At 35.8% G+C, this 19,459-nt stretch overlaps 1 protein-coding gene across 4 annotated transcripts in view; it reads right to left on the bottom strand.

Annotated features, from left to right (window-relative positions):
* Nucleotides 1-19,459, bottom strand: part of RhoGAP19D (Rho GTPase activating protein at 19D) — a 54,130-nt gene that overhangs the window by 6,133 nt on the left and 28,538 nt on the right. For 3 of the 4 annotated variants that reach the window (XM_089264885.1, XM_089264887.1, XM_089264886.1), the window contains exons 5-7: nt 2,180-2,875; nt 1,794-2,092; nt 1,644-1,730 (exon numbers count right to left, since the gene is read on the bottom strand). In XM_089264885.1, the coding sequence (XP_089121011.1) occupies nt 1,644-1,730; nt 1,794-2,092; nt 2,180-2,875 (1,082 nt within the window). Of the gene's footprint in view, nt 1-1,643; nt 1,731-1,793; nt 2,093-2,179; nt 2,876-9,143; nt 9,242-19,459 lie in introns of those variants that run through there. The other variant, XM_089264888.1, reaches the window with a different exon arrangement.

Genomic DNA, 19,459 nt, shown 5'->3' with positions numbered 1-19,459 from the left:
GGGAAGCTACTAGCTGAGCTGGGCATTCGACTCCGGCAACTGCAACTGGAAATTTGTTTGTTTCTTTTCTGTGAACATCCAACATGGAGTGATACCAGGGGAATATTGTGTGCCAGTTGGGCTGAAAATTTCGTAAGCTAATATAGACAAAAATGTGTTTTGATGAAACTCAATCTTATTATTTAAGAGAGTTTGCCTTCAACGCATTTATATGTGTATGCCAGTGTATACCCTGAGAATTATGGGAAATCAGGGTATACTGGATTTACTAACTATGTATGTAACATGCATAGCCCATAATATACTACACACAGGAGGAGTTCACTCCTTGTAGCTGTCTCTGAGCCTACAGGAGGAGCTACGAAATATATAGATTACATTGATTACAATTAATCGACAACTATCTACATGTTAGCATTTATCGATTAAAATCGATATCGAAATTCAGTTCTTAAATTATATATTGTACATCTTTGGAGCATGGGTCTTTAGGCCTTACAATTCTTTTATGTGTATTTTATGCAATTTTGTGTGTCTATTATATTTCGGATGTCAGCTCCAAAATTTCCCCCGAAATTCTTTAAATTGAGCTTCAATTGCAATTATAGCAAATATTTGGAATTCGACTTATGCAAGTGCACACAGGCAGTCTAATGAGTATTCTAAGAATCGCAATTGCCTTTGAATTATGTTTGAAATATCGGCTGCTGCTTTGCCAGATGGCGCTTTAAAGTGGCGGTGTTGGTAGAGGCTATGCGCCCAGCAATGCTTGGTTGTCGTGGTTTGCAAATTTGCACATGCATATGCGAGATAAATATGGTCCATAGGTGCATACGAGTAAAAAGACACAGATTAAACAGTTTTGAAGGTATCTCCTAACTGGATATCCAATCAAACTATTTAATTTGTTTTTAACCACAATATGATTAAGTTAAACTAAATTAAATTGATTATCAGCACAGCTAAGGCTACAATTCTTCAAAAATGAATTAAGGTATATCAAAATAGGGTATGCGTGTTAAAAAATTTATTTACTAAATACAGTGAACAGAATTTAATCCTGCTGTTAACGCTACAGCTCTACAGCTACAGCTTAATATTCGATATTCTCTTTCTTCTCTCTCTCGTGAGGATTATGAAGTGCAATTTCGACATAGTTTCATTTAAGATTTGTGATATGGTGCATTGTTTTCAAAGTGAAAGTTCTGACAATTTCTTCATATTATTATATAATGTAATATTTAATATTTTTAATATTTTATATATAATATATAATGCAGTCGAGTTTCGATAACTTTAAAATCGCGGTAAATCGAAAAAATTCAATCCCCATCGATAGTTTGAAATTATGTGTTAATCGAAAAAAAAGAAAAGAAAAGAAAGCCATTTCGTATTATGAGGACTCGTCTGTATATAACTATTATATAATATTTAAAAATTGCATTTTGACTCTCTTAAAGTTAGCTCAAAGCGAAAACTTGGATAGATAAATAACTGATTGGAAAAATTCAATTCTACTGCAGAATTTTTCTAGATCAAAAATGAAACTGGCATTATTCCCCAATTAATCCCAAAATTTCTCACGAGTAGCTCCCATGTTATAATGATTGACATGAGAGAGAAGTCCAGAGTTTCACACTTACCGCTGCTCTCGGCAATGTCCGCCAAGGTGGCAACCGTATGGGAGGCACTACCGCTGGGCTGCTGGTGCTCCGGAACACTGCTGAACTCTGCAAAGAGTCGAGCGATTCATAAGCTTCTTTTCTATTCAGATCAGTTTCAAGGTCACTTACTGCTTGGCGTCGACTCGAAGGTAGCGTTCGCTACCGTCGCCTTGTGCAGCTCCATGCGGCTGGTGTTCTGGCCATCGACGGCGCTGGTGCCGCCGGAGCTGCTGCTTTGCTGGTACTTGGCCTGCATCTGGTGCAGCGGATGCTGTTGCAGTGACTCGTATAGAACGCTCTGCTTTTTGGCTAACGCAACGGAGGCGGCGCTGCTCGCTTCGGCGGCGCCACTGGCGTTGGTATTGATGGACAGCGGCTTAAATGGATCAAAGCCTTTCGACATGTGTGTGACCAGCTTGCGCTCGAATCTAATCAGGCAAAAGAAACAAAAAAATCACCATTAGCAGAGCGTGAATATTTGAATGGGAGCCAGCCAGCCAGGAGCTGCTACTTACACCTTGTTGGTCACGCCCGTCTCCTGCAGCGTCTCAAAGTAGTCTAACTCATTGCCGTACTTGGCATTGTTGTTCGCAACGCTGACAGCCACCTGTCGTGGCTGCGCCGGCAGTGCACCCAAGGACCGAGGCGCCAGCTTGCTGCTCGTATAGCTATTGTACATGTCGTAGCCGAGCACAACTTGCTGCTGCTGCTGATGCTGCTGCTGGAGGTGGTGGTGGAGGTGATGCTGCTGCTGCTGCTGCTGCTGCTGTTTGTGCAGCACTTGGTGGCGCACGCGTGGTGCAACGTTGCCGCCTCCTGGTGGCGTCTGCGATGGGAAAAAGTGCTGCGCCGCTTGTTGCTTTTGCGGCATTGACTGCGACGCGTTGCCGTTGGATGTGGAGGAGGCGCTGCCTGAGGCGGACGACGAGGCAGACATCACACCTGAGGGTAACGGCGATTTCAGAAACTCCTCTTTCTGTTTGATGGATTCGCGCAGTCGTATCATTAGGTCGCTGTTATCGCTACTGCCGCTGCCGCTGCCACTGCCGCTGCCGCTGCCGCTGCCACTGCCACTGCCGCTGCCGCTGCCACTGGCAACATTCACGGCGTACAGTGTTTGGCTGAGGGCTGCTGCCGATTTGGGCTGGCGCTGGGTGGGCGTGGTCGGTGTTGTGCTTGCTAATACTGTTAGATTTGGCGGTTGATTGGCACTTTAAGTAGAAGAGAAAAGCAAATCAATTAGCCAAGGATTTACAATTAACTAAAGGTCAAAACAAAGCGAATGCGCGAAAAATAAAAATAAAATAAAATAAATCGACATTGAATCAGGTGCAAAGCTGAAATTAAGGATTTGTTAAAGAGTGTAATATGCATAAATATTTGATTGGAATCATATTTTCATAGGTCTGTCATTCTTTAGTTAAATGCATGTGGGTATTATCATAACTTATAAAAAGCCTATTTTTAAATAATAATAAATTTATTTTATATTTTTATATTATATTAAATTTATTTTATATTTTTATATTAGCCTATTTTATTTTATATTATATTAAAATTTATTTTATATTATATTAAATTTATTTTATATTTTTATATTATTTTAATTTATTTTATATTCTTATATTATATTAAATTTATTTTATATTTTTATATTATACTTAATTTATTTTATATTTTTATTATATATATTTTTATTATATATATTTTTATTATATATATTTTTATTATATATTTAGTTTATTTTATGTTTTTTATTACACTTAAATTCAATTTTTCTTGATTTTTAAATAATATACAATTCTTAAGTTAACAAAAATATTACTTTTTAATTATAAATATAGTTGTCAACTCTATTATTTTATTTGTATATACAACCTTTAATTTTTTTTTGTTTTATTTTATGTTCTAATTTTATTAAATTTATTAATTTATTTTTATATACTTTAATTTTTTTGCTCTGTTTTATTTTATAATTTCATTAAAGTTTTATTTATATATTTTGCAATTTTAATTTATTTTATTAGTTTATTTTTTTACTTTTAATATATATTTCATAATTTAACATGCTTAAATTGTATTTCTTTTAATATTTTCAACTTTTATTATTTTTTATGTTTGTAAAACAAGTTTATGTACAGTTTGTTATATTTTTCCTTCATTTCATTTATATGTTCTTTTCTTTTATAGATTTAAAATAGATGTAATATATTTTTATTATTTACATTTTTATGATTAGTTTTTATATGACAAATTTTCTAGTTTAATTTGTCATTTATTTAAATATTTTATTTTCAATATATTTTGCGTGACTTAAAAAAAAAATAATATTTAGACATATTTTTTTGGGTTCTCGTATTTTATTTTTATTTTTCATTATTTTCTTTATTCAATTTTCATTATACATATTTTATTTTATATTATTTTATATTTTTCTTCATTTTATTTAAGTTATATTGTTTGTTTGCTTGATTAACGACTAGGCAAAACATAATATTCAAATACATAATATTAGCTTGTTTTTTTTTTTTTTTTTTTTTTTTTTTTTTTTTTTTTTTTTTGTTATGCAGCTGCAATAATAATTGAAAGTTTACGCTGGGTTTTTGATTTATTATAACATCAATTGTCAGTCATACTGAAAGCTAGAGCCCGCGTTATCTAAGATGTACATACATACATATATATGCATATACATGCAAATATATATCTGTATTTCAAACAGCTCAAATATGTGGCAATAGCGACTGCCTGATTGCCATACGAAATAAGGTCGCACTGTAGAGCTGAGAAATGTTTTTTTGGCGCGTGCCGTTAGCGTCGCCGTCGCTGTCGACGTCAAAGGCAATGTCAGCGCGAACGTCAACGTTTCAGTATCCGATTGGACGCCGTCAGCTGTTTGGGTACGCTGGTCACGACGACGACGACGACGATAACAGCATAGCCGTTGCCAAATACGAGTAAGCTGCGCAATTTGCGTAAACAGCAGCAGCAGCAGTTCACGCCTCGCCGCCGTCGCCGCCTCCTACGGCCGCGATGACGATTTGGATTATGAATGTGTTTTGTTATTCATTTGTGTTTGTTTATTAAGCGAATGTATTTGCTCAAGAATTTCATGCAAGCATCCAGACTGCAACGGATCACAGTTAGATAGAGAAACAGATCTTGCCGTTCCACAGGTCGGCGCAGCAGTCGTGAGCAGGAGCTGGAGCTGGAGCAGGAGCTGTACCCTTGAGCTCTGTTTTGTGGCTCGTCCAGTCATGGCAATGGCTAATGGCAGTCAGGTTGCCTAATGGCCATGGCCGTGGCATAACCAACTAACTGCACTCCACACGCTGGCCAAGTTATAATGATGTGTGTGTGTGTGTGTGTGTGTGTGTGTGTGTGTGTGTGTGTGTGTGCGATCTATATATGCACTCAAGACTTGATTCAATTAGATTGCGGCTGCTGCGTCAAGTAACTCTGATATAACTCAATTTGCCTGGCATAGCTTGCTTCGCTGCTGGCGCAGGCCAGCAGGACAACGGCGCTTGCTGGAGCGACGATATCCATTGCAGCCGAGAGCGCAGCAGCCAATGCAAATATCTCGCTCGAGCAACTTTTCTCGCAACTGTTCAAGCGCCAATGATGGAGGAGCGCGGGCATGGAGCTCTGCTAGTGCTTCCTTTGTTATGGGCTAAAAAGCAGAGCAACGTCAATGGATACCCTTGCCCTTGCCTAGCCTTGCAGTTGCAAGTGGTGGCGGGAGAGGGGGAGGGGGAGGTGGCTTCCTCATACAACAGGTGCAGCTGCTAATTAAGTGCCTCTGCCGCTGCCTCATTCCCCATTTTCCCTTTGTCTTAATTGAAAAAAATAGAAAAAAAGGAAAACCAACTCCTGATTGACCTTTGAGTGGCAGCATAAATTGATTTATGGACGTCAGCAGCAATCAGATACTTTGACCTTGCCAACTTTACGGCTGTGGGCGTTTAGCGCGGAAAATCGAAATCAACGCCACGCTCCCAGTTGCCTAATTAAAGTTTTCCCCCACCTTGCAATCGACTCGACGAAGCCAAGCGCAAACTAACAATATATATATATATATATTTTATTTTTGCAGCCAAGGCAACAACTCTTCAAAAAAAAAAAAGAAAAAAATTAATTAAGGTAAATGAAAATAGTGCGAGCGCATATAAATAGCGCTGTTTACTAAAAACAGTCAACAGAATTTAATCCTGTTATCGCTAGAGCTCTACAATTGTATTTCTTATATTACAATAGATGTATTTCTTTGAAATCGCCCTTGCATTGCTTTGCATTCCAATTTAATCAAAGAGTGGAATTCAGCTTATGCTTAGTATACTATTACTACATACATATTGCTTCCATTTGCATGAATACAGCTGTACATTGAGTTATGCACTGCACATTTCATGAATACGACATACGACTATACAGCTGTGTTCAGCGAAACAACGGTGCGATTTGTGTTCAGGTATGAAGCAATGCTAAATCGGTAAATGCGATTACCATGAAATCTCTATTTTCCAAGCTGCTCATGAAATTTCATTTGATGCGTTCTTCAAATTTCAATATTACAGTCGAATCTCCATAATGTTTATCCCCATCAAAATGAAAATCGCATTAAATCGAATAAAAATTCTATTCCCTTGCATAACACTCGCTTTCGATAATTCTCGATTATTTGAATGTCTGCCATTTGGAATTATCGAGACTCGACTGTGTTTACAATAATAGAGAGCGAAGCATGGCAATAGAATCCAACAAATCCTCAAATTGTATGGCAGTAGAGGATATATAAAGCTTTCGTAGTCTTACAAAAAACTTTTCAATATATGTATTTTAAAGTTATCAAATTTGGATGCCTTCGAAACCCATTGAAATCATTAATCACTTATGATAACTTTTCTATAGAGCATAATAAAATTGGCATAAATACGTATTTATATATCAGGCATTACAAGGGACAGTCAAGACATTCAAATGTCACTAAAATGTGATGGGAAAATGTAAAGAAAAGTATGTAGATAGTATCCCTAGCAAATAGCAATGCGGAGTAAAGTATTTCTGCGATTTCTTGGCAAATCCATATGCAAACTTTAATAACTGATGTTTAAAAGAAACTAAAACACTAAAGATCGATAACGATATTTATCGATTTTATAAATTTGACAAAACAAATATAAATTTATATATATTTAAATAAATAAATAAATAAATATATATATATATATACATATACATATATATAATTTTTTTTTTAATAATTTTTTTTTTTTTTTTTATCGTTTTGAGTTTTACAACACATTTATAATACTAATTAGCGAAAATCCACACGCCTATTCAGGATATCTATGATTTGAGTTTAAAAGGATTTACGTTTATTGTATTCCTAGTTCATACTTCTCCAGGGCTGGATGGACTCGACTCATATCAAAAACTATATATATTATTTGCAGTTTCTGACTTTAGCGAAAATACAACAAATTTCCATTGTATTCAGTTGATAAAAACTTGAAGTCATTAGCATTAAATGTTTATAAACAAAAGCCGCCTTTGAATAAATCTACTTTCTACATAAATATTTCTCATATTGCTATAAATTGAAAGTGAATTATTGAAATTGGCTTTCATAAAAAATTGGGGCTAAATACATACATACATATGTGTATGTGTATTGTATATGTATGTGTATCTGTGTATGTATAAGTAAGCCATATTAACACGAGCGCCCAAAACAATGCTCTTATGCGATTGCACAACAACAACAACAACAACAGCAGCAAAAAGCCCAAGTGACCATGGATAATGACAAGTGGAAATCCGTTTCCATGACCATGAAAATAAGCAAACTGACAGTTGACAGGAAAGGAGACAGAAAGTGTGTGTGTGAGAGAAAGAGAGCGGGAGTGAGAGAGAAACTGCAAATATGCAAATATTGCAAAACAATTTTAATCTATATTGTACTCGATGTCTATTTGGGCCATTGGGGGTCTATAGGGCCCTATATTGTACATATCTAATATCCCAGTATTGTTATCTGCACATAAGCTCTGTACACAGGGCTACTCAAAATAAATAGATCCATTAATACAAGTGATTCGAAACGCTGCGAATCGCGATTCTATTGTGCTGATTTCTTGTATTTTGTTGTTGTTGTTGCTATTGTTGTTGTTGTTGCTTATCAGCAAAGAGTGAGCCAAACACAAATGAGCTGTATCTATCAGGCATAGATACATGCACACATACATACATACATATTACAAAGAGTATGTGTGTGTGTGTGTGTGTATGTGTCTCTGGAATTTCGCGCTTTATTGTCTGCTTGTTGTGTATGCACTAACTGTTCATTGCTGATGTTCATGTTGTTGTTGCTGTTGTTGCTGTTGTTGTTGCCGGCTATTGTCTGATTTGCGTATTGGCAACTCTTTTGCCTGTTTGCAATTAACAAGTCATAAATAAAAATGTTGACATATTTGATAAGCCACAAAACTAAAGGCTGAAACCTGTCAACAGTTCATCGTGTGACACGACGCTTCACGCCCGCCGCCCCCGCCCCTCTCGCTCTCTGCCACCCAGCGCGCCTCACATACGCAGCTCTTTGATGGCCAGCTCCCTCTCACTCCCACCCACCGCAGCTATCCCTTTCTGGCACAGCGCCCTCCCCCTATCTATGCTCGATTCGCACTGCATTTATTGTTGGCATTCGGTATCGATTTCGCTGCCGGCGGCGACGGCGCCCTGCGGTGTCGATAGCGGCAATGGCGACACCCATTGGCGTCGACGTCGACAGCGACGCTGGCAGCGCTGCCATTCGTGTCATTGTTTGGGCAACGCGCACGCAACGGAAACGAAACACAAAACGCAAAATCGCATTCAAAAGAAACGAGAAGAAGGAAAAAAAACATACACACACACAAACACATACACATCATTTTTTGAGCAACAATAAAGCGAGAAAAAGAACAAGAAAAAAAATAGCAAAAAAAAAAAAAAACTACTAAGAAATTGAGACAAACGCGCATTGTTGTTGCTCATGTTGTTGTTGTTGTTTTTGTTGTTGTTAAAACAACATTTACTTAAGCGTTGCTGTTGCTTTCGTTAGTTCAGTTGTTGTTGTCGCTGTTGTTGTTGTTGTTGTTGCGCTCATCATTAATTGAAAATACTTCAACGTTGATCATGATCTAATATACATAGATTTCAAGGCCCTTACGAAAACAAAACACGCAAAAAAAAAAAAACAAAATCAAAAGGAAAACTTTCCAACAGCGGTGCCCCGCCCACCTCGGCCACCTCACCCATCCCAGCCGCCTCAATTCCTGTCACATTTCCATGTTATATGACAGCTTGTTTTGCGTTATCAGAGGCAATTATAATTAGTACACGATTACTAATGATAAGCGACTTTCGAACTCGCAATATCAATTTGAATTCCCACACACACACACACACACGCACTCCCGGACACTCGCGAGAACTCACTTTAAGATCTCATAAAATTTATTATGATGCGAAATCTACGCGCTCCATTCGCCATCAGCAACTAAACTAAAATACAACCCAAAGTCCATGCGACTAAACTGAAATACAAAAAAAACGAAAAAAAAGCGACGAAAAAAAAAACAAATTCACTTTGTATGCATATATGAAATTCATATTAAGCTCGCGACAGCAGCAGCAGCCGCAGTCGCAGCAGCAGCAGCAGTGGCAGAGGCAGAGGCAGAGACAGAGACAGGCTGGGCTAATTGAAAAGAGCCCCCAGCTATTGAGTGGGCAACCGTCGAACAACCTACCGACGACCCAACGACCCACCCAACCACTGAACGGCCACAGAACTGAACGCTCTTTCTTTTATTTTATAAGCAATTGTGCCACGCGCATAGCGCAAAAATATTTCATTGTACGCACACACACACACACAAGCCCAGTGTAAATGGATGCGCTGCAATGGGAGACAGACACACACACACACACACACACACACACACACACATATGTATAGCCAAAAGAGTATACAACTAGTTGGATTTGTTGACGAACACGAAACTAGCAAATTCGATTAGGGACTCAAATCAAAGATAGAAACAGGAGCCGAGCTATTTCTATGGTCAAAGGGGGAAGGGTTGGAGGGGGAAAGGGCGGGGGAGGCCCTGACACTCATCAATATCGGTGGCCAGATACAGTATGTATGTATGTGCTTGGCCCACTCGAAAACGTAACTCCAGACAGAGACTGTGCGTTGTTTCTGGCCCTCTTCTGTGTAATTGTCAGCCAAAGTTCGTCAGAAATTTGACCAGGCACAGTGGTGCGAAAGCAACGATAACTGCCCGAATTTAAGCACACTTGAAGAGGCTTTCAAATAGCTCACAGATAATGAAATGTTATGTTTGGGTAGAGCCTTTAGACATCTACTTGGAAGCGCCTTTTTATCAGCTTTGCTTAATATATTTATAAAGAGTATTATTTTTAGTAGTATTTAAGTAAATTAAGTTAAATTAGGGATATTTGGTCTGAGATAATGAAATGTTATGTTTGGTAGAGCCATTAGACATTTACTTTGAAGCGCCTTTTTATCAGCTTTGCTTAATATATTTATAAAGAGTATTATTTTTAGTAGTATTTAAGTAAATTAAGTTAAATTAGGGATATTTGGTCTGAGATAATGAAATGTTATGTTTGGTAGAGCCATTAGACATTTACTTTGAAGCGCCTTTTTATCAGCTTTGCTTAATATATTTATAAAGAGTATTATTTTTAGTAGTATTTAAGTAAATTAAGTTAAATTAGGTATACTTGAACAAATACAAAAAATATATAGTAAATAACAAAACTTTTCAATTTAAAATTAAGTAAAGTTAAGTAAAATTAAGTAAGTAATATTATTTCTAAAGTGAATTAGCCGTAGCTTATTATATTGGGTAGTCGAAAAAGTTTTACGTATTTTGCCAATAGATGTCGTTTGAGTCATATATCTCCAGTGCTATTAATCACATTGTGTACTACTATACAGTGTTGCCAGGTTTTGAGACATAAAAATAGCAAAATCGTCTCTAAAAAATAGCTGAAAATAGCTAAAAAAAATTTTAAAATAGCTTACAAAATAGCTGAAACCTTTATGCATTATGCATTTACTTTAAATTTTATTTTTAAATGTTATTTAATAATGTTACAATTTGGTCCACATCCAAATTATCATCAGAATTATATTTTTGATTAACTGGAATCATTTTTAAATATTTGGAAGGCACGGTATAATCATGGCAGCATTTGCCATTCCTGCGCAATCCATATCTGCAAATAAAACACATAAAATACATGCCTTATGCTTAAGATAGCGTCAAGCGTCTTCAGTTGCATTATGTTTCTTAAATTGGATTTAATTAGATTCATTTGGCTAAATATTCGTTCTACTTCTGCGTTGGACCATGGTAAAGATAACAGCTCCAACGCAAACTCAGCCAAATCCTTAAAAACTTTTACGCCACCGGCATCAGTATATTTAAGGACTTCCGCCCAGAACTTGACTGTCTCTGAAGTGTTGTGCCACTCAATGAAATTTATTTTTGCGTATTGCCGCAGAATAGTTTCAATGTTTTTACATTGAAAACATTTGAGGATTGGTAATAACGTACAAACATAATGCCGCCTCCTCCTTTGCACTTTTAGTTGTTGCCAATGGCTCGAAAACAATTTTGTTTTTTTGCCCAAAGGCGCCAACCGTTTTATGTTTTTTTGTCGCGACATGCATTTTTATATCGTGCAATTACGCAAAAACACTGCATTTGCAGTATATACAATACGCCCGCGTGTTGTCCGACTCATCCTCCTTAATCCAATCCTTAAATTCGGTGATTGTTTTCCAGGAATCACGAAATTTCTGCTTATATTTTTTATCCATCACAATTAATGCCAAGAAGCGCGCCAAGAAGAATTAGCGATGGTATAAGTTCACAAGTACGATAAAGTCGTGGTGGTAGTATCGCGCAGATCATTACGTACAATTTGGGACTTAATCGAAAAATGTTTTTTTTTTTTTTTTGCTTTAAATACTAAAATCAAATAAAAATATTCGTTTGTAAAATAGCTAAATTTATAGCTAATAGCATTTTCAAAATTTTCATAGCATTTAGGGTTCAAAAATAGCTAAAAATGCTATTAAATAGCTAATCTGGCAACACTGCTACTATATGGTGTTCGATTGGTAGCACTTTAAGCTACATTTGTCATCAGTTACATTGTCATTGTCTCTAGTGGAAAAGTGGCTAAGTGTGATCGACCAAAATGGTGCATATCTGATTTAATAAAGTTATAAATATTCAAAAATATGATTTGAGGTTTCATGAAAGACACGAAAAGACTTTTTCGACTACCCAATATATGTATGTTTGTGTGTCTATTCCATGTTCGCCTTGAACACTGTAGTCATCCATCAAACATGTTGCTGAAATTTCACTACACGCAATGCAAAGCTCGCAAGGATATAAGGTCAAGTGGTATTTACACAAGGAAATCTATATATATGTATATATATATATGTATGTATATATATAGGTATGTAAGCATCGTATATACATCTTGAAAGCCGTTATATCTTTTGCATATGATAAACTTTTCTAATATACAGTGGCTCCATCGCCAAATCGGACAAGACTATTTATTTATTTCAATGTGTGTTTTCTTTAGCAGTAAGTTAATTTTTTACCGTTTTCATATTTTTTCTTAAATCTATTATGCATTAGCCTCCTAAAACAAAAAAAAATTTTTGTAATTTTAAACGGCAACATTTTTTTTATTTAAAAAAACGAACAACAGACCGATTTTGAGCTTCAACGCCAAATCGGACAAAAGAAAACTGAAATGAAAAATAACAGAAAAACTTAATATTTAATATTTTGTTGCAAAACCTTTGTTTGCAACAATAGCCTGCAAGCGATTAGGAACGGATTTGACCAATTTTTTGCAAATGTCTGGCTCTATGGAGTTCCAAGCTGCCAGTATTCCGTTTTTTAATTGTTCTAGATTGTTATACCGGTTTTGGTAAACTTTCCTCGCCAAAATTTCCCACAGATTTTCTATAACATTTATATCCGGGCTCTGGGCAGGTGTTTGGATAAGTTTGGGACAATTGTGGATTAGCCAGAGCCTAGCTAACATTGAAGTATGCTTGGGGTCGTTGTCTTGATAGAAAGCAAAGTCTTCAAGAATCCCCAATTTCTCCGCACTCTGCTTAACATTTTTTTTCAAAATGTCAAGGTAGCCAAATTTATCTAATATGCCATCAATAAAATGCAATTGGCCAACTCCCGCACTCGACATACAGCCCCAAACCATGACTGAACCTCCTCCATGCTTAACTGTGCCTATTGTGTTCTTGGGCTCAAACTCAGTATTTGGCTTACGCCACACATACACCTTACCATCGGACCCATGCAAATTAAATTTACTCTCATCAGTAAACAACACCTTTAAATAAGATAATTAATAAAACAAAAATTTTAATATAATATACAACCAACTAACATGATTCCAAAAGTCATCGGTTTTTAGCAAGTACTCTTTTGCGAATTTTATCCTAAACGCCTTATTCTTAGGGCTAATATAAGGCTTTTTTTGGGCAACTCGGCCATGCAAATCATATCGGTGCAAAGTATTGCGCACTGTGTTGTCACACACATCCTTTCCAAAGTTTGTTTTTAATGACATCCTCAGTTCTTTTGCGGTTTTAAAGGGATCAACCTTAATTTCCCTTATAATCAACCGCTCTTCTCTTGAGTTTAGTCGCTTTCTTTTTCCCTCCTGGCTTTTGTTAATTAACCTTCCATCTTCCCGAAACCTTTTTATGATATCATGGACGGTAGATTTGCTTCTTCCGACCAGATCTGCTATTTCCCTAACGGGTTTGCCATCAAAATGTAGTTTTAATATTATTTGGCGTGCCTCAACACCAGTTTGCTTCCCACGTGGAGCCATTTCGCAAAAATTATTTGTGTTACTGTCACTTATGAGCTCGAGAACATAACGAAAAGCAATAAGCAAAACGAAAACGAAAATCTCCGCCAAATAACGGATCTTTTTCTTGCAGTTTTCTTTTGTCCGATTTGGCGTTGAAGCTCAAAATCGGTCTGTTGTTCGTTTTTTAAAATAAAAAAAATGTTGCCGTTTAAAATTACAAAAATTTTTTTTTGTTTTAGGAGGCCAATACATAATAGATTTAAGAAAAAATATGAAAACTGTAAAAAATTAACTTACTGCTAAAGAAAACACACATTGAAATAAATAAATAGTCTTGTCCGATTTGGCGATGGAGCCACTGTATATGTATATAACTATCTTATATTGACATTGAGCCTACTAAATCATAAAATTTTGGCTGCATTATGTATTGTTAAGATTTTATAAATCATATACATATGTATATATCCCTATACATATCCTATAAACCATATAAATATCCATATATACCCCTAATATAACATGATCATCGAGTAACTGAGTAATCCACAGAGTATTTAATCTTCAGTGTGCTAAGGCTAAACTTTCTTTCGTGCTTTCATAATAATACTCGTTCCCTCATTCACTCTCTCTCTCTCTTTCTCACTCTCTCCCTTTCTTTCTCACTCTCTCTTTCTCGCTCTGCCTTGATCTCTTCATGTATTTGTAGCTTTGTAGCTGATCACGGACTTGCGATCAGCATGAGAGTGAACGCATAATACAATTACAGGCCGTCCATTGGCTCAAGTAGCCCAATAATTTACATATGTATGTATGTCTCTGTATGTATGCGTAAGAGCGAGCACGATCAAGACGATCATCATCATCATCATCATCTCCATCTTCATCTCCTTTCCCATGACGATGATTATCTTGAAAGTCGCCAGCCTTAATCTCAAAACTCATCTTCAGCTGCCATCTAGAGCAGCTCAATCTCAATTTGAATCTCGCTGTCGCTATAGGTGGCAATGCGCTCCAACTTTCGATGCAGTGCTGCATGTGGGCGTGGCCATGGACAAGCATGCTGCTGGGCTGTTTGGGCTGGGCTGGGCTGGGTGGCATGGAGGTTGGGTGTGCGAGTGTTGGGCGAATGAATTGAATTGAATTGTCATTCGCAGTGATTGAAATGTTTTTCTTCTTTTCATTCTTTCTCTCTCTCTATACTTCTCTCCCTCTTTCTCTCTCTCCCTCACTCTCTTTCTCTGTGTGTATTTTGAGCTGCACAAAATTCAATTAAATTTGTCATAATCATTTAACAATGGAGCGCTAACAAATATTCGCATGCATTCGCTTCAGTTGTTGTCGAATGCGCGCACACACCTACAAATGTTTGTGAATATTTATACAGATAAATGTGCATATGTGTGCGTGTGTGTGTGCACATGCACATTTGTTTATTTTTTGCTTTGATGATTTTGCATATACGATTTAACTGTTGGCTTGCCAAATGCCTCAATGCTTCTTGCATTAGTCACTCTCACACACGCGTCTCCCATGCCTGGAGGACGGACTCAAGCAGTAGCGGGGCTTTAAACTGGATCGATAACTCGCCTCGGATAACATTTAGCTAACTAACGTAAATGGATTTCGAATACACGGCTTACGAAAGAGATTCAAACTTTTAAAATTATACGAAAAATATCATGAAATCATAGAAGGATTTATATGATATATATACATATATTTATATATTCTATATAAAATATATATTTCATATAAACTTTCGTCATATTGTCACTAGAATGAGAGAGAGAGAGAGAGAGAGAGAGAGAGAGAGAGAGAGAGAGAGAGAGAGAGAGAGAGAGAGAGAGAGAGAGAGTTTATACCTAATGCTTATACCTAATCTCCAGTGGAATAGGACACAAAAAAACCTAATAGCTAGTGCCCTAAAGAGAGCGCGCTTAACTTGTATATATATATTTATATTTATATATAATCTCTATTTCATTACGTAAGTACATATATTACAAGGCCTCCAACGGACTTTATCTGAGAAGCTTGACCTTGACTGGTTCTCCTCTGTAGATGCGAGTTCAGCTGGGAGCTCAGCTGATTCTGGGTTAGCAACCGATTGCTCAAGCGTATTTATAGTTTTACAAAGACACACATTCCAACAGTTTGAGCATTCATTCAAGAAAATGCTATCAAAGTGGGGGCTAATTAAATTTTGATACCATTCCAGTCACCATTCAGAAATCAGACAAGAATCGAGTTCATTTAGAAAGTCAAGTCGAACAGCTAGCTAACACTCGAAATGTGTATTTTCAGTGGGTGCTACGCCGCGACCGTCTGTCTCTCCAGCCACTTATCGCAGCTCGAAAGTTTTTCGCAACAAGTTGCCAGCACGTAATTAGAAATGATAAACGCTCTCATAATAATAAATAAAGCAAACGAGAAGCACTCAAATCAAATTCGACACGTGCCAAGTTGAGTTTTACTTTTCTATGCATATGGATTAACCGTTTCTAATGTGCATAATGAAGAAACCATCTCTATATACCTTAAAGTTTACTTTGACTGTGCAGACTGGAATTTCTTATGAACATGATTTACTATCCATTGCCTTGCCAAAGGAAAACAACAACTTTCATTGATCTGCATTCCCATAATCAAGATTTTTATACATATAATAATATATTGGAGCCACCATCTCAACAAAATCGCACTCAAATTGTATTCCAAAAAAACTGAATCAGTAATAATTTCATTTGCTACTTTCTAAAAAATCAAATAAAAAACTCAATTACTCTGCATCCGAGCCGCGCTTGGATCATATCTCTCCCTCTCTATCTCTCTCTCTAGAGGACTGTCTGCCCTATTCACAGCAAAGAGTGAAAACAGGAAGTTCGCCCAGTAGCCAATGTCCAAATGTTCAATTGGCCAATGCCATTTTAATGCATGTGTTTATTATTGTTGAGCTGCATTCGTCGTCATTGCTAAATCAAGACGCAGTCAAAAAGTCAACACGGCACAAAATATGATGGAAAAACATCTGAGAAGAAGAAAATATGAAATGCAAACAAAACAAAACATTATCAGATCAATTGACTCTGAGGCCTGTCGAGGTAACACCATTAAGGCATCCAAGAGTGTGAGCAAAATTAATTAGCTGAGTTAGCTTCAAGATTAAATGAGCATTCTATAAGATGCCTGTATAAATAATTGGATGTGTATATGCATATATATAAACATTGTCTGTATAATATATGATTTTAATATTAATCAAGTCGTTGACTATGGATAGAATGCAAATATAATAATGTGGACTGTAGTTGTCTAATTCAGCTAGGGTTTTACATCCATATCTAAACGAGCATAGCGTGTATCAAAAATTTGAAGATAATCTATCATATTTATGTCGATCTTAATATACTTTTGTCTTTTTCGCCATTTTTCGTTTAGTGTCAATATAGAACGTATGTTTTCTTAACTAAAACACTCCCAAAAATCCCATGAGAAAATAGCCTTTAGTATTTCCCAACCTTTGCAAATAGTATTCCTTAATTATAAAATTCTGCTTTTATAATATAGATATTGATTCTTACATACTTATCAAAAGCCAACTCTCTGTGTAAAACCATTGAAATAATATCGAAAGCCATATAGCATACATGTGTAATACACATTGTGTATACTATATTTTTTCGATTCAGTCGAACACACTTTTATGTTTAATAATTCCTACTTGCAATATGTATTACAATAATCGCTGACAGCAAAGCTGATAAACTGATGGTGTGGATATATTAGAGCTCACTATATTACATATTATGTCTATACATTGTGTATAGGCAATAGACATACATTTTGTACTGCGTACATCTAATACGAATATTGTGCTTAATTATGACTGCACAAATAAAACAATGAAACAAGCGAGAATGTTGCAAACGAGCACAACCAGCTGCACAATACTCTCGGACATGGATCAAAAACAACTAAAGAAGGGGATGTATTTAATATATAAATTTGTATAACTATATATATTACATGCATACATCTGTAGATGATCTATATATTTCTCTATATCTATCTCTATCTCTATCTCTATCTCTATCTCTATCTCTATCTCTATCTCTATCTCTATCTCTATCTCTATCTCTATCTCTATCTATATCTATATCTATATCTATATCTATATCTATATCTATATCTATATCTATATCTATATCTATATCTATATCTATATCTATATCTATATCTATATCTATATCTATATCTATATCTATATCTATATCTATATCTATATCTATATCTATATCTATATCTATATCTATATCTATATCTATATCTATATCTATATCTATATCTATATCTATATCTATATCTATATCTATATCTATATCTATATCTATATCTATAACTCATCTCATCTACTATATCCATATATCAATTGCAGCAAATAGATCTACAGTGATTCAAGTACGAAACTTTGTAGTCTCAACTCAAAACTAAATTTGCAACATTTAGCTCATCGCGGCTTCCCACGCACATTGCACCAAACCAATATACTCTCTCTGCACATCTTGAACAATGCGAAAAATAAGCTTAGCAATAAATGGGGTAAAAATTAAATATGATGATGAAATCACCGTGTGGTAGTCACAGACGACGTCCACATTTATCTGCTGTGTGGTGTTCTACAATTTTTATAGTCAGTCAGTCCGTCTGTCTGTCCGTCTGTCTCTCTGTCCGTGTGCGTCGGTCAAAGTATCGACGCATCATCATAATAAACAGCATCATCATCATCATCATCACCATCACCATAATTATCATAGATGCTTGTACACATAACGTGTGTACATGTGCAAATGTTTGTAAATTAATGACTGCAAAAAGTCTGGACAAAAAAAAAAAAAAAAAGAGCAACAACAAAACAAATGGGAGCCCAGGGGAAATGGAATGATGAGTGTAAATTTGGCAAACATCGCAAACAGTTTGCAATTGTTTTTAATTATTATTGTTGAGCTTAGCTCAAGTTACATTTAGAGCAATTGCTATTATATGCTATAATATATGTATGTATATATGTATGGCAAAATTCGAGTATCGCATTATTGAATTGTCAACAATTTGTCTGACACTGAAATTGTTGTTTTAATTTTGAATGAAAGTGAAATAATGTACAATATGCAAACCACACACACACACGCACACATACACATACAGAGTCATCTGTGTGTATTGGAGGTAAAGGTAGGCAGTCTGTTGATGTCACCATAAATCAAATGCCACACAGTGTGATCAAGTTCATTGGAATCGCGACGGCGCCAAAGGCTGTTGGCCAGTAAACTGTCAATTTGTTTTGCTGAATGAGTTTGCTTATACACGTATGCATGTGTGCGAGTGTCTCTCTCTGTGTGTGTGTGTGTGAGCGAGTGTGCAAGTGCGAATTAATATTTATGAAACATCCGACGTATGTACGTCTATTAGCATTGGCAGGCGCGGCAGTGGTACGCAAGTATGCAAATTATGATAAAAAAAAAAAAAAACAAAAAACAAAACACTTAAATAACTATTTAGATAGAGATAAAGCTGTAATTTGTTTACTTATTTTGCCAACATAAAACCCACATGCTAGAGCTCTGTAACATATGTATATATTTTATTTATTTATATTTACTTTTCATTCAAATCGATTTAAATTTGACAACATTTTTAATCATTTTAATGCATATATGTATATTTTAATTTAATACAATATAAAAAGGTTTTCATATTATTATCTGTACTTTTTCTCAAATGATAACATAAAATTGATTTTTTTATTTGTGTATTTATTTTTTATCTTTATTTATTACTATTTT

The sequence above is a fragment of the Drosophila navojoa genome, chromosome X, assembly GCF_054131105.1.
Source record: "Drosophila navojoa isolate 15081-1374.11 chromosome X, UAZ_NAV_1.0, whole genome shotgun sequence".
In the NCBI taxonomy this organism is placed as follows: domain Eukaryota; kingdom Metazoa; phylum Arthropoda; class Insecta; order Diptera; family Drosophilidae; genus Drosophila; species Drosophila navojoa.
Note: the sequence above shows the minus strand (reverse complement) of the source record. Positions and strands in the feature narration are given on the sequence as shown.